The following is a 13222-nucleotide window of genomic DNA, read 5'->3' on the forward strand; positions in this document are numbered from 1 at the left end:
ACTGGAAGTGATGGGTAAGCATATCAGAAGGGTACCGAATCTAAGTGTATCTCATCTCTCCACGCTTCCAGTCCTTTCCAAGCATGGGGAGAGCAAACAAGTGTAACAGTGAAATGCCATGTAGGAAAACTGTTAAAGATACTAGAGCCAGGAATCATATTCAAAAAGGGTATTCTAGTTTCCTCTCAAATCCTTCAATCACAGGCGGTTCTGTATATGTAGATAACCTATAAGCATATTAAAAAAAAAAAAAGGGGGCAATGAAGATCAGTTAAGCTGTTTTGATGGAAGAATACCACAATATAGTAACATTTAAAAGAATGGCCAGCAGACTCAACTGCTTTTTCTGTCTTAGAAGCCAGAGCCTAGGAACACACGTAAGTGAGTATCAGGAGCAGACCATAGGATCACAGGATAATTTCATGAAATGGATCTCTCTTGCTGGCAAGAAATTGCGTCTGTCCCTTAGTATGACAGCAGTTTTCTGCCCATGACTATGTTGTAAATTAGGCATGGTTTTAAACAGTGACAATCTTAAGTACATTTCTCTGTACATAATGAGCAGATAATAGCCGACAAACTCATATGGATGCCCCGATATCTCACAATGATGCAGAACTGCCCTGCTAATAACAATGCAGTTATTGTGAAAGAGGTCATGTGTGAATTTCTTCACACGTGTTGAAACATTTTCCCAGAAGAATGTTTTTCATGTCTTCAGTAGCATAGCTGACACATTCATGAGCGTCCCTCTACAATGTGGTGGATGCAAAAGCAACATAGGATGTAGAATTTCCAGGTTCAACAGCCAGTCCTTCTTTCTGAATGTTCTGAATCAAGAACAAGGACTTGAACCTCAGTCATCCTTAGCCTAAGCTAGAAAGATATCCTCTTAATGATTTTTTAAAGGTCACTTTTTTTTTCTTTTGCATCTGGATCAGTATTCCTTTCAAACGCTTAAAACATTTAACACAAATGGAATGTACTACTTTCAGCACTGTTTAGACATTTTGGCAAGTTGAATAAAGGTTGATTTTTACTCAAAAATTGAAAATCTCCCCATTTTTTCCTTCCTTGAAGACTTTGTATCAACCTCTTAAGACAGTCAATCATTTAATACCACAACCTCAAACGCTCACTGAATAAAATATGTAAGACTTGAAAACCAAAACAAGCGAGTTACCTGTAAGTAGGAAAAGGAATTGCTCGAGCCCTGCAGTTCATTGAAACTTGTCCATCTGAAGATTCTTCTGGGTAGATGGTATCAATGGGTTGCTCCTCAAAAACAGGTCCATAACCTTTGTTTCCTTCCTCTGGAAAATAAGAGTTTGAAATGAATCATGTCTTGATTAGTAGGCAAACTGAAGATCAATTTACATCACACCTTTCACATTCAAAACGTGAAGGATAAATAGTGAGCCCCGCAAAATCAAACGTTATATGCATCAACAAACTGAGGGCAGGATGGATAACAGAAGTGCTGGCTTTCCTTTACTGACTCCTGCTTCTTTCCTGCCCTCTGAGAAAAAAAATTCAACCACTTTCCTGTAAAACTACCTTCTCTGCCTTCTCCACCGACATCATCAATTATTGGATGGAGGTAATAATGAACTGAAGATATGCCCTTTAGGCATGTAGTGAGACCAACTTATTCCACAGAGGCCAACAATTCTCATTGAACAGGCCCAGATGCAAAACAACTATCCAAATATTAAGTGTTTCTTACCTTATGACCTAATCAGCTCTAATTGTTTTATGCATTTGGAAAGAATCTTCATTGCATCAGACAAAGAAAAACTAATGTTGGAGATCACAGCTGAGACATACATTGTTTCCAGAACATATTTTGTCCTTACTTTCACGCTTAAGTACATGTATATGTTAACTCTCTCCTCCCAAATAAAATTAAGAAAAAAGCCACACATCGAAAATAATTTAAGTTTGTAAAGTCAAGCACTTAAAGGCGAATAAACGTCAAACGGGTTTGACAACAAACTATTTTTTTTAATCTTTATCTTCCATTTGCTGATGCTGTTGTCAAGGTTACAGGCTCTGCCCACCCCTGCTCCATCCCCTTCTCCTTTAGCTCCCCCACGCATACAAGACTGCTCCTTGGGGTCCGTAAAAGCAACAATAGGAGCAAAGGTGGAATGCGATGGGAAAATTCGGCTCAGCAAATCCAGGATGCAACTACTTTTTTCTGTGAAAACAGCAAATGTGCACTCTAGGTATAGGATGGCACTGTAAGATGGTGCATGCTCCGTATAGATAAAATTTTTAGACAACACAGGACTCTATTGAGACTGAACTAACAGTGTGGATAATTGTAAGCAAATTCATGGGAAAAGTAAAGTAGTACATGACTGCTACCAGGTTCACTTTCCATTCAAGTTCAGAGCCTTGCTCCAAATCCTAGAGATGCCAGAGATCTGGGAAAATGACTGCAGGAATCTTGTAATACAAGGGAAACAAACATAGTTTTCCTAATATGATCTTTAGACATAGCTGATTCTCTTCAGCTTAAAAATTTCCAAAAGCAATGGTGAAGGATGGAAATGTCCTAACACTTTGCGATAGTATCTGTGCTGCCTATAAAAATCCACCTCATGTCCTCTAATGCTACATTTAAAAAATCTTCACAGATCAAGAGATAAACTGCCAATGTAACAGATGAATGTCCTTAAATCAAATTATGATTTTGTACTCATCCCCTTAAAATTCTTGCCTTTGGTTACAACACATTTTAGACTAAATTAGGCAGGTTTTATAAAACCTAAAAGAGAACAAAGGATCTATCTATATAACTAAAGATCGTAAATTATGTCAGTATTAAAATATCATATATACATAAAACAATACTTCCGCAGACATCTTTTTTATTGTTCCCTATTAATAGATAGACACTGAATTACAGCATTAGCAGAAAACTGGTTACAGATAAAAAGTAAGTTCCCTTTCCAGTTCAAGTTTGGGGAGAAAATCACTGTTTCCTTTGGGAAAGTAGCAGGCCCAGAAGGCACTGGTATGCCGCGACACGCATGGTCAAGCAACTTCATTTTTAAAAACTAATTCACGTAATGAGAAGAAAAGTCTTTCAAAGAAACAAAGAAAAGCAACTAGAAAAAAAAAAAGCAGAGCTTTTGAAAAATGGTCTGCTTGCTTTGATACGTTAAAGCACAACACTATGTAAAAATCTACATATTGCTGGATATAAAGAAGTAATTTCAGACTTCTTGAAAAGGCAAGAATCACGTATTTGCTTAGAGCCCGGAATGACTGAGCCACAAACATGATGGCACCTCCTGTACAGTTCTTAAATATGAATACAGAAGAACAACGGCCTCTAGCAGTAGACAGCCATATCGTATGCAGCTGACTCTTTCCACCTTAAGACTCAAATGATGTTACAGACCACTTAGGCATTTCATGGCATGCATTTTTAATGCTGCCAGCACTATTAATTATACTGAGTGAATGCCTGTTTCTCACACCTATCAAATATGCTTTATAATGGCACTTCTGCTGCAATCTATTACGAATCTGGTTTCAGATCTCTGGCCGAGCAGAAAAAGATGCACGTGTCAGGTGTGGCAACCAACAAGCCTTTCATTCTCAGTTGTAAGCTGAGTGCGGACCATTGATACATAAACAGCATGAGGGAGAAAAGGGAAGCAAAAGGGTCTGTGAAAAGATCAGCAAGAAATGTTCACACTTCAAGTGAAGTACCGTGCCTGTGTGACTAAGTTTGGCGAGTGAGGAAGGGCAAACTAAGAGTACAAGGAAAAAGATCGGTTGATTGAAGTTGTACCTACAAGAAAAAGGGGAGGAGTAGAAGTAGGGAAAGGAAAAAGGAAATGGATGTTTTCAATAAACTGTGGATGAGAAGAAAAGCACATTTCATCTGTTCTAGTGCTGCTTTAGACATCACCTCTGTGCCTGGGAAGATCATGGAACAGATCCTCCTAGAAGCTATGCTAAGGCACATGGAGGACAGGGAGGTGACTCGAGACAGCCAGCATGGCTTCATCAAGGGCAATTCCTGCCTGACCAACCTAGTGGCCTTCTATGATGGAGTGACTATATGAGTGGACAAGGGAAGAGCGATGGATGTCATCTATCTGGACTTCCGTAAGGCCTTTGACATGGTCCCTCACAGCATCCTTCTCTCTAAATTGGAGAGGTATGGATTTGATGGGTGGACTGTTTGGGGGATGAGGAATTGGTTGGATGGTGACATCCAGAGGGTAGGGGTCAACGGCTCAATGTCCAGATGGAAATCAGTGACAAGTGGTGTCACTCAGGGGTCCATACTGGGACCAGTAATGTTCACTATCTTCATCAATGACATAGACAGAGGGACCGAGTGCACTCCCAGTAAGTTTGTGGACAACACCAAGCTGAGTGGTGCGGTTGACATACCTGAGGGATAGGATGCCATACAGAGGGACCCAGACAAGCTCAAGAAGTGGGCCCATGTGAACCTCAAGAGGTTCAACAAGGCCAAGTGCAGGATCCTACACCTGGGTCGTGGCAACCCCCGGTATCAATACAGGCAGAAGGATGAAGGAATTGAGAGTAGACCTGTTGAGAAGGACTTAGGGGTACTGGTGGATGGTGAAGCTGGACAGGAGCCAACAATATACACTCGCAGCACAGAAAGCCAACCGTATCCTGGGCTGCATCAAAAGAAATGTGGTCAGCAGGTTGAGGGAGGTGATTCTGCCCCTCTACTTCGCTCTCCTCAGACCTCACCTGCAGTACTGTGTCCTCCTCTGGAGCCTTCAACACAGGAAAGATAGTGACCTATTGGAGAGGGCCTAGAAGAGGGCCACAAAAATGATCAGAGGGATGGAACACCTCCCCTATGAGGACAAGCTGAGAGAGCTGTTCAGCCTGGAGAAGAGAAGGCTCCAGGGGAGATGTTATTGCAGCCTTTTGGTACTTAAAGGGGGCCTACAGGAAAGATGTGGACAGACTTTTTAGCAGGGCCTGCTGCGATAGGAAGAGGTGTAATGCTTTTAAACTAAAAGAGGGAAGATTTAGACTAGATAGAAGGAAGAAATGTTTTACAACGAGGGTGGTGAAACACTGGAACAGGTTGCCCAGAGAGGTGGTGGATGCCCCATCCCTGGAAACATTCAAGGTCAGGTTGGACGGGGCTCTTAGCACCCTCATCTAGTTGAAGATGTCTCTGCTTATTGCAGGGGAGGTTGGACTAGATGACCTTTAATGGTCCCTTCCAACCCAAACTATTCTATGCTTCTATGGTTCCATGAGGATGGACTTCATGACCTCTCAAACACCCTTACTGCCCTATTTTCTGGGTACATTTCTTGTGATTTGTATTTTTAATCGGAGAAAAAGCTATCATCTAATTCTGATTATTCAAATCATTCTTCAGTGAGTTCTGCAAACGAGATTCAGACTTTTTAATAGTGCTAAAATGTATTAGGAAGTCTTTGCAAAGGTCAAGAAAGACTCTACACAGCTGATGAGATCACGGATACCTGTATAAGAACCAATGGTGCTGGAAGGTGGCCCTGTCACCCCTTCTCCAAGAGATACTCTCCAGCTGGGCAGTGTAATCCTCTCTCTAGGCGTTTCTGCAACACCTCTCCATGCTTGTCTGACTTCTTAGCTAGCTGCTGAAGCTAAAGGGAGTGGAAATCTATTCCCTTCCAGCTTTCTGGGTTAGATTTCTGCTAGTTTAATCAGGTGAATTTGTTCACTGATGAAGACCTGTGCCGTTGCAAAGGGAGGAATAGGAGCACGGGTCTCCTTTTGAGTGGAAAAAAGTTGTCTTATTAACTGAATCATTTGAAAGAACCACTGCCTAAGTAAGATAAACATATTCAAAAGCCTTACCACTACTTGTAGATGAGCTACAAAATTATATTAGTACACTTCTATGTCCCTGCACAAGCCTGTGAGAAATCATAATATAAAATATCCAACACATTCAGAGAAAAGATACCAAAAGGATGTCTGAAAATAACAATCAGAAACCACCTGAAGCAGTCATTTTCAATTCATCTTGAGAAATGACATCAGAAGAAGGGAAAAAAAGGCAAAATAAAAAGTCTTATTCAGCGCACTCTATATATTTAATTTAAGAAATACCCAACTTTTCTACATAAATCTATTTTATAAAAATGAACTAGCTTTCACATGACTTAATTTTGCACGGTAAACACTATTGTAAGAACACAGAGACAAAGAGGTTCAGGGTGACTGTTTACCTGATATTTCTCCCTACCTGATCTCGGTAGATCCTACCAGATCTACCACATCGAATCATCTCAAAAAGGTAAGATCCTTTTTAAATGATTCTAAAAACCCTCCAATAAGTTAAACTTCATAATTTATTTTAGCAAATCTATTCCAATGCCTAACAATGCTTATAATTAGAATATTTTTCTTTTTAACATCTAAATTTTAATATCTAAAGATCTTAAACTTGTAGACCTTTTTATTGAACTTTATAATTTTACTAAAAGTTGTCATATTAGATCTGAGTTTGATCTTCTGGTATTTTACTGGACTCTTGGCTGTTTCCTCTTATTAGTAAGAAATAATGAAGAAAAAATTGCACCAAGAGTATTTGCACACAAGCACTCATCTTGCTATCATGAGCAATGCAAATCTTTAAAAATATTACATTCTACATAGTATTAAGCAACTGTGTCAACCTGCTACTACCACAGACAATATAAAATATTGAACTCAAAACATCAATTTCAGTGGGTTAGAGTACTGAGCAAAAAATTCCTCTATTGAGAGAGCGCAGGATTAGTTTGCTTGTTTCAACACCAGTCATCCGAATCACTTTCAGACAAGTCAATTTATTTTATTATCAGCTAATTCGGTCCTTACATGCATCTAATTCATTTTGAAAATCAATTTTACTTATAGATTAAGGATAACGTCATGAAGTAAAGCTGCTTATAATTATGGGAATGGCTCTGTCTGTGAGCACAACCAGAAAGAAAAGTTAAAAATATGTAGTTTATTAAAGACTACTGTGAACTTTTTTTAGTTCTTTAGAGAAAATAGCAGTTCTTGGGCATATTTTTTCAAATACAGAAAATTAAATAAAACCTAATTGTTTACTTTTGCCTTACTCACTCTCAGCTACAGATTGCACATATCGCATGTATTTTTAGGAGTGTTTTATGTGTGACAAATCATGGAACCGAAAAATGTTTTTAAAGGCTTTTCTTATAGATAATCTGGTTTTCTACCACCAATTTTTAATTACACTTTCTAGGTTCACTCATGATCTTTTTTTTCTATCAGTTCTACACTCAAATAGCTTCAGAGAGTTAGGAATTTTCTGGATCGGCACCGACAAGGTGAGAATTGGTGGCTGGTGCATTGTTTTCCAGGACACCCACCAGGTTTAAGGAGCGAGCTGCGGCACAGCAGACCCAGCGCACTACAGCTCCTCTGACTTGCGTTGCTATTTTCAGCGCTGGGAATCGTAAGGCCGCTATGTGTCACCCAGGCAGGGAACACACGCTAAGAAAGAAAGAGCTGACAATCTTCAGCCAAACTCCTGTACCACATGGCAGACAATTTGGAAAAGGGAAAAAAGATACCACTGTGTTTACTGGTAGATGTGTTTACTAATAATTACACATTACTTCACAGCTAACATTTCACGACCACCCTAATTAAAATATTTCTATTTTCTTCTGCTCGTGGACAGTTGCCACAAATACACAGGGAGTTACTTTATACCTAATCTGAGATGTTATTTTGTTGGGAACCTGAAATGGTTAATTCCTGCCATTTATTTAATTAAATTATTTGTACAGACTGCTACCTGACTTTTCAATATATTCATTCTCACATTTTGCATAATCGATTCTCTATCTAACCTGAATACAGGAAAGTGGAAGAAAACAGAAAATTCCCAAGGGGAACAGTATACTGTAATTTTACTGTTAGTCTTTTATAATGATGTCTCTCAAAGACAGGTCACTAAACCATGTCAGGACACTTGTGCATGATTCTGCCTTCACATGGCTAGTATGACAATAAGCAAAAACGTCATAAATTAACATTTACTCTCACTTTCTTATTTGATATACTGATTTCACGCACGTCTTCATTTTCTACATTCTTTACAAGATACACCTTTTTCATGTTGGCTTATACAGTAGTTATAATCTATATTTCATGTAGGAGCTGTGAAATATTCTTCACTAAGGAGTCAAAATAATATTTTAACTTATTCCTTATTTACAAAGTTATTAAAGCTTTATCAGTTTTTTAAAAATCCTATACATTTAAAGTGATTCATCAGAAATGGTGGATATATAACTATGTGTCAATTCATTGGGAAAGTAGATTTAACGGGAAGTCAAATGTAAGATCAAGTCACTTCACTCAAATGATTCACATACTGTGAATCACTTGCAAGAGATTTTTAATGGATGTCCATTTGTATATTTGCCTTATTTGTTCTAAAGTGTCCTTAATCCCACTAAATCCTTAAATTAAAACACAAAAATATAGAGAAGTAATTGAATCTTAATAACAGAAACAGCTGATTAAACAAAATGGAGCAAGCGTTCCCTTAACCAGTACTTAGGGCACTCAAGCTTCTGGAAGGACTCCCAGATCTAGCACCATTTAAAAGGTGATCTGCTCAGGAGGAACAACTTGCACATGCCAAACAGAGAAACATTAGTGTGTAAGGTACCATATGCAAAAGTAAGTAATAGAGGAAATGATGATGGGTATCACTGAACTACAGTGAAGGGCTGGCAGTAAAACATGTGGGGCTATATAAGCCTACGAATCCATATATTCAGAAACTAGAGGATGTATCCTGAAGCCCTAATCCTGCAAACACTTCTGTACGTGCATTCAATTCCATAATTAAAAAAAAACCACCCAAGCTCCAAGACCAGAAGACCAAACCTCCATATATGAGAAGGGAGTGAGGAAAATAAAGGAAGAAATATTTGAATGCTCTTCAAGACCTACAGACTGCATACTTTAATAAACAAATTACCATTTTGCTTTAAAACAAAAAGTCAAAAGAGTATGAATTTTCCTTTCAGAATGTCTGTGCAGAAATCAATTCATTTAGAAGATAATTGATTGCAGGTTATTAGTGGTTTTTTGATGGATAAATCCCACTGTAATGAAAAATGATTTCCAATGAAAGATGGTAAGTTTTACAAAGGGATGGCTAAAAGAGCTTCTGCTGGAAATATTAAGACCTTTAACTTAATTTTTAAGAAGGGTAAAATGGTGATACTGTTTGCTTAAAGCAAATAATAACGAGACAGAACTGATTTAAGATCATCGGAGATGTCTCATATTCTTTCAGGAACTCAATCTATCACAAAATTTAAGCACAGAAGTTGAGCCAAATCAACAAGTTACTTATGGACACAAAGGTTCAGCATGTGTTCAAGTCCTCTGCTAGATAAGAAGCAACTGGATTCTAAAACCAGTACAAATTGTGAACTGAATATCAACAGCAAATCACAGTGAAAAGTTTTCCAAAGGTCAACATCAAAAAGAAGCTAAACCAGGTAGAAAACCTTAAGAACCCATCACTCTTATTGCACCTGATATATTATTATTTTAATTAGCATCTTTATTTTTCTAATGAGCCTTCTCCTTCTGTTCCCACTTCCTGTATAGCTCTCTATTTCCCTGGCATTTATCATTGCCAAAGGTGGCTGCTCGAGACAGTCATTTGGTATCGCTCTCATCAGTATTGATCTAACGGACATTGTTGTATCCTGTTACATATTTTCACATGAGAGAGGGACAAAGATCTGTTGACACAGCACATGGCTAGATTAACCTTGAACGCTAATGGATGCTGAACAGAGGACCCATGGACTCATTCATTATCTTAACTATCACTAAGTCGTCAGGCTCCACATCAGCTTCGCAAGCCTAGAAACCACTTGGTATTTAGAAGTAGATCTCGTACTGCTTTCAATATGTCACAGAAATGAGGACCTACTAGTAGCTGAGAAGCTCGTGCTCAGAAACAAGATGGTCTGGGAACGAGTCAAAATATCTCTACAGAGATATTTGTATCTCTCACAGGCTCACAGAAAGGTAAACAAGGCACTTCAAGGTTTCTGGGCATTATGATCACAAAACACATTTTGATTATTTATTTACAAATGTCAGACACTCTGCAGGAGCATGAAATGGTCTTCTAGCATCCAAGAAGGGACATGGCAGGCAAGAAAAATAGGTATTAAGTATATTCATCCACTTTTTATTTACAAGAAAATGCATATCTCTCTTTAGCAATTGTGAATGATGCCATATGTTGTGGTAAAAAGCTTTAAATAATGTAGATTCTGTCCCTTAGTTCATACCATGTATTTTTGAACCTACTGTTCCAGAGAAAATCCAAGATATATATAATTTAAGGTTTGAGGGTTGGCTTTTGTTTTACTTCTCTCATAATCAAGTGGGAAAACTTGCCCTCGGCATTCATGGGAAGCTTATGTGCTGAAGCAGTGGTGTGTTCATGTCCACAAAACTCATGATGTAGCATTTCGTGGTCCATAAAGAAGATTCCGTCATCGTGATGGAGAAGAGGTACCAGCGTACGCCAGCAAGACTCTAAAAGGATATCAGTTTCCAAGAACCAGTCAGCACTCAAACAGAAAAAGTAACCACTCAAGCAGTCCCACTTCATATTATATGAAAGGGTTAGAGTGTCTTTGGGAAGGCTGCCTCTACTTTTCTGGACCAAAAAGAGCAGGAGAATTACTCCTATTTCACATGTGCCAGTGAAGTCCTTGAAGAGCAGCGTAGTTAATTATGTAGTTTCTCCTTCACAGCAAGTTTCAAGTATGAAAAGCTCCAACCCTTGGCAGAGCAAGTTTCTCCACTGATGCCTAATAATGACAGGATATGGTTTGCTTGTCTCCTCAAACTGCCAAGAGGAATGCAGCCAATATCAAGTATAGTACTTTTAAACACTCACATTTGCCTACCAGATGCTTAAATCATTTAGGTGATTCTTCCTTAAAAACAAAAGTGCTACTTCAAAAGTGACTTAAGAGCCTAAAACATGTTGATCTCATGGGAAAGCCAGTGCTCCGCAAATTAGGGCTGAATGTAGAGTGCAGCAGCTACTCTGCACGTTCTCCCCACAAAAGCCTTCCAAGTGCAGGTGAAAGACCAGCAATGTACTCAGAAATTCAGCATGCTGTCTAATCGCATCCTCACGTACACTTCGGAATAACTGCCCGGCACTGAGACGCCCTGTGTCTTACTGGCTTTCTTGCTTTACCAGCTTTCACTGAAGCTTGTTGTCCTAGTGATTTTTGAAAACAAGGCATTAGGTTCCCTAAAAAGCAGGAGTGCTTTTGACGTTTTCACTCCTGGACTATTAGCTCATTTTGCGCAACCCAAAATAATCGTAGAATGACAAGCTGCCTTTTGAGGCCTGATCTGACCCAAACTCAGGTACTGCCTGGCTCTGCACTATGAAATCCCAACATAAAAAGTAGAACAGTTTGATTAGAAATAAAATATTGGAGCAACGCAGTAACATTTTTTGCTATTGATTCCTCTTAAATCCAAATGTAATCAAGTATTCATTAAGCACAATAAAATATAGGGCCTTTGCAACTTTTATTTAGTCTTTTAGAGAAAGAAACAAAAACACCCTGTTGCTCAAAAAGACTCTAAATTCTTTTTGTGCAAGGTTATTATTATCCCAAGTGAAGATACACTTTGGTTCATCGATTTATATGGGATGTACTAGATGAAAGAAAAGTTTAGAATTCAGACTTAGCAATAGGATATGAATTTAATGGGGAGTCAAAGGTAATTTAGAAGTATGCTGGAGAGAGCCCAGATGTCAGGGGAAAGAGGAGAAGAGTCAAATATTACCAGTAATAGTCATGAAATAACTTTTTTGGCAGCAGATTGACAATCATCGCAATGTTCCCTGAGGAGTCATTTGTCTTGCACTGCTCAAAGTGCACTCTGAAAAGCAACCTTTTTTATAACTGTCTGTTCTATCAGTAAGTGAAAGACCAAATTACTTATGGCTTTTTCATCAATTTATATCCACAAGACTACATTTCAAGCATTAATTTACCTGGAAAATAAATACCGCTCGTGTCTCATTGCAGAAGCCTAAACTTCCGATGCACTGATTTGTGTAATGTTTGCTTCCCTGCAGTCAAGTATGTGCACATTCCCCACTGAGGGGAAATGGCCACTCAGCGTAACAATTCTCAACTTCTGCCTTTGATTACCACAAAACAGAACTGGCTAAAAGTCAGCGGTTTTTTTTCCCAAGGCAAATCTTTAAAGAATATGTATTTCAGTTTGGGAAAAGAAATCTTTTTAAATTTCCTGCAGCAAGAAAAAGATCAATTCAAAACCGGGTAAAAATACTTACCTTATAGAGCGTCAAAATACCTGTCACCCTTTCAAGATGAATTCTGAACATCTCTAGTCAGCGTAGCTTCAGGTTTTCAGCTTCCTATCTCCTTGTTTCCTAAATACTTCTAGCTGGTAAATCTGAAAGCTCTCAATGCTCAATCAAATGCATGAATTCTGAATACTTTCAGGTTTTTTGGCTGATATCTTTGAACTTGAGACAGACCATATGGTGAGACATCTCAAAGGAGACTGACCCTGGAAGCTATCAGTTTCCTGGTTCCAAACCAGTTAACACAGTAGGTCTGTTTAGGAGCCATGGGTTGGAAAAACCTTGACTGGTGGCCCCAGAGTCATGGATCGGTTTGCCTGAAGGTAATTTGCATGGTAGAACCACCCAGAACTGTGGGTCCAGCATCATAGTAGGCAAGGTGAGCCAAATAGACTTCCAAAGAAATCTCATGTTTTGTTAAAAAGTGCTAAAGCAACTTTTTAAATATTCTGCTTTAAACATCTGCTCCCAGCTAACTCATCTCTTCACTCTGGTGCTTGTTATTGAAATGAGAACTTACGATTTTCACTCAAAAACCATCCCCGATTCCCACATTCTCCATTACTGTTAACATTGCCACCATTCCCCTTGACAGTATCGTGTGTGAAAGAACACCTCCTAGAACTTGACCTGATCATTCCAATTGTGCACTTTCTTTCTCTACAGTATCTATCTCTCACTTTTTAACCATACTGTGGACCCTCCCAAGCAACCCCTTATATTTCACCTTGGTTACTGCAGCTACTTACGTTCTGGTTACCATGACATTTTCATTGCCAA

General features: G+C 38.8%; 1 protein-coding gene across 1 annotated transcript in view; it reads right to left on the reverse strand.

The window, feature by feature from the left end:
• Positions 1–13222, reverse strand: part of CNTN1 (contactin 1) — a 259935-nt gene that overhangs the window by 82082 nt on the left and 164631 nt on the right. The window contains exon 5 of the mRNA XM_063323139.1: positions 1184–1313. Within this exon, the coding sequence (XP_063179209.1) occupies positions 1184–1313 (130 nt within the window). The remainder of the gene's footprint in view (positions 1–1183; positions 1314–13222) is intronic.

The sequence above is a fragment of the Chroicocephalus ridibundus genome, chromosome 1 (assembly GCF_963924245.1).
Source record: "Chroicocephalus ridibundus chromosome 1, bChrRid1.1, whole genome shotgun sequence".
In the NCBI taxonomy this organism is placed as follows: Eukaryota; Metazoa; Chordata; class Aves; order Charadriiformes; family Laridae; genus Chroicocephalus; species Chroicocephalus ridibundus.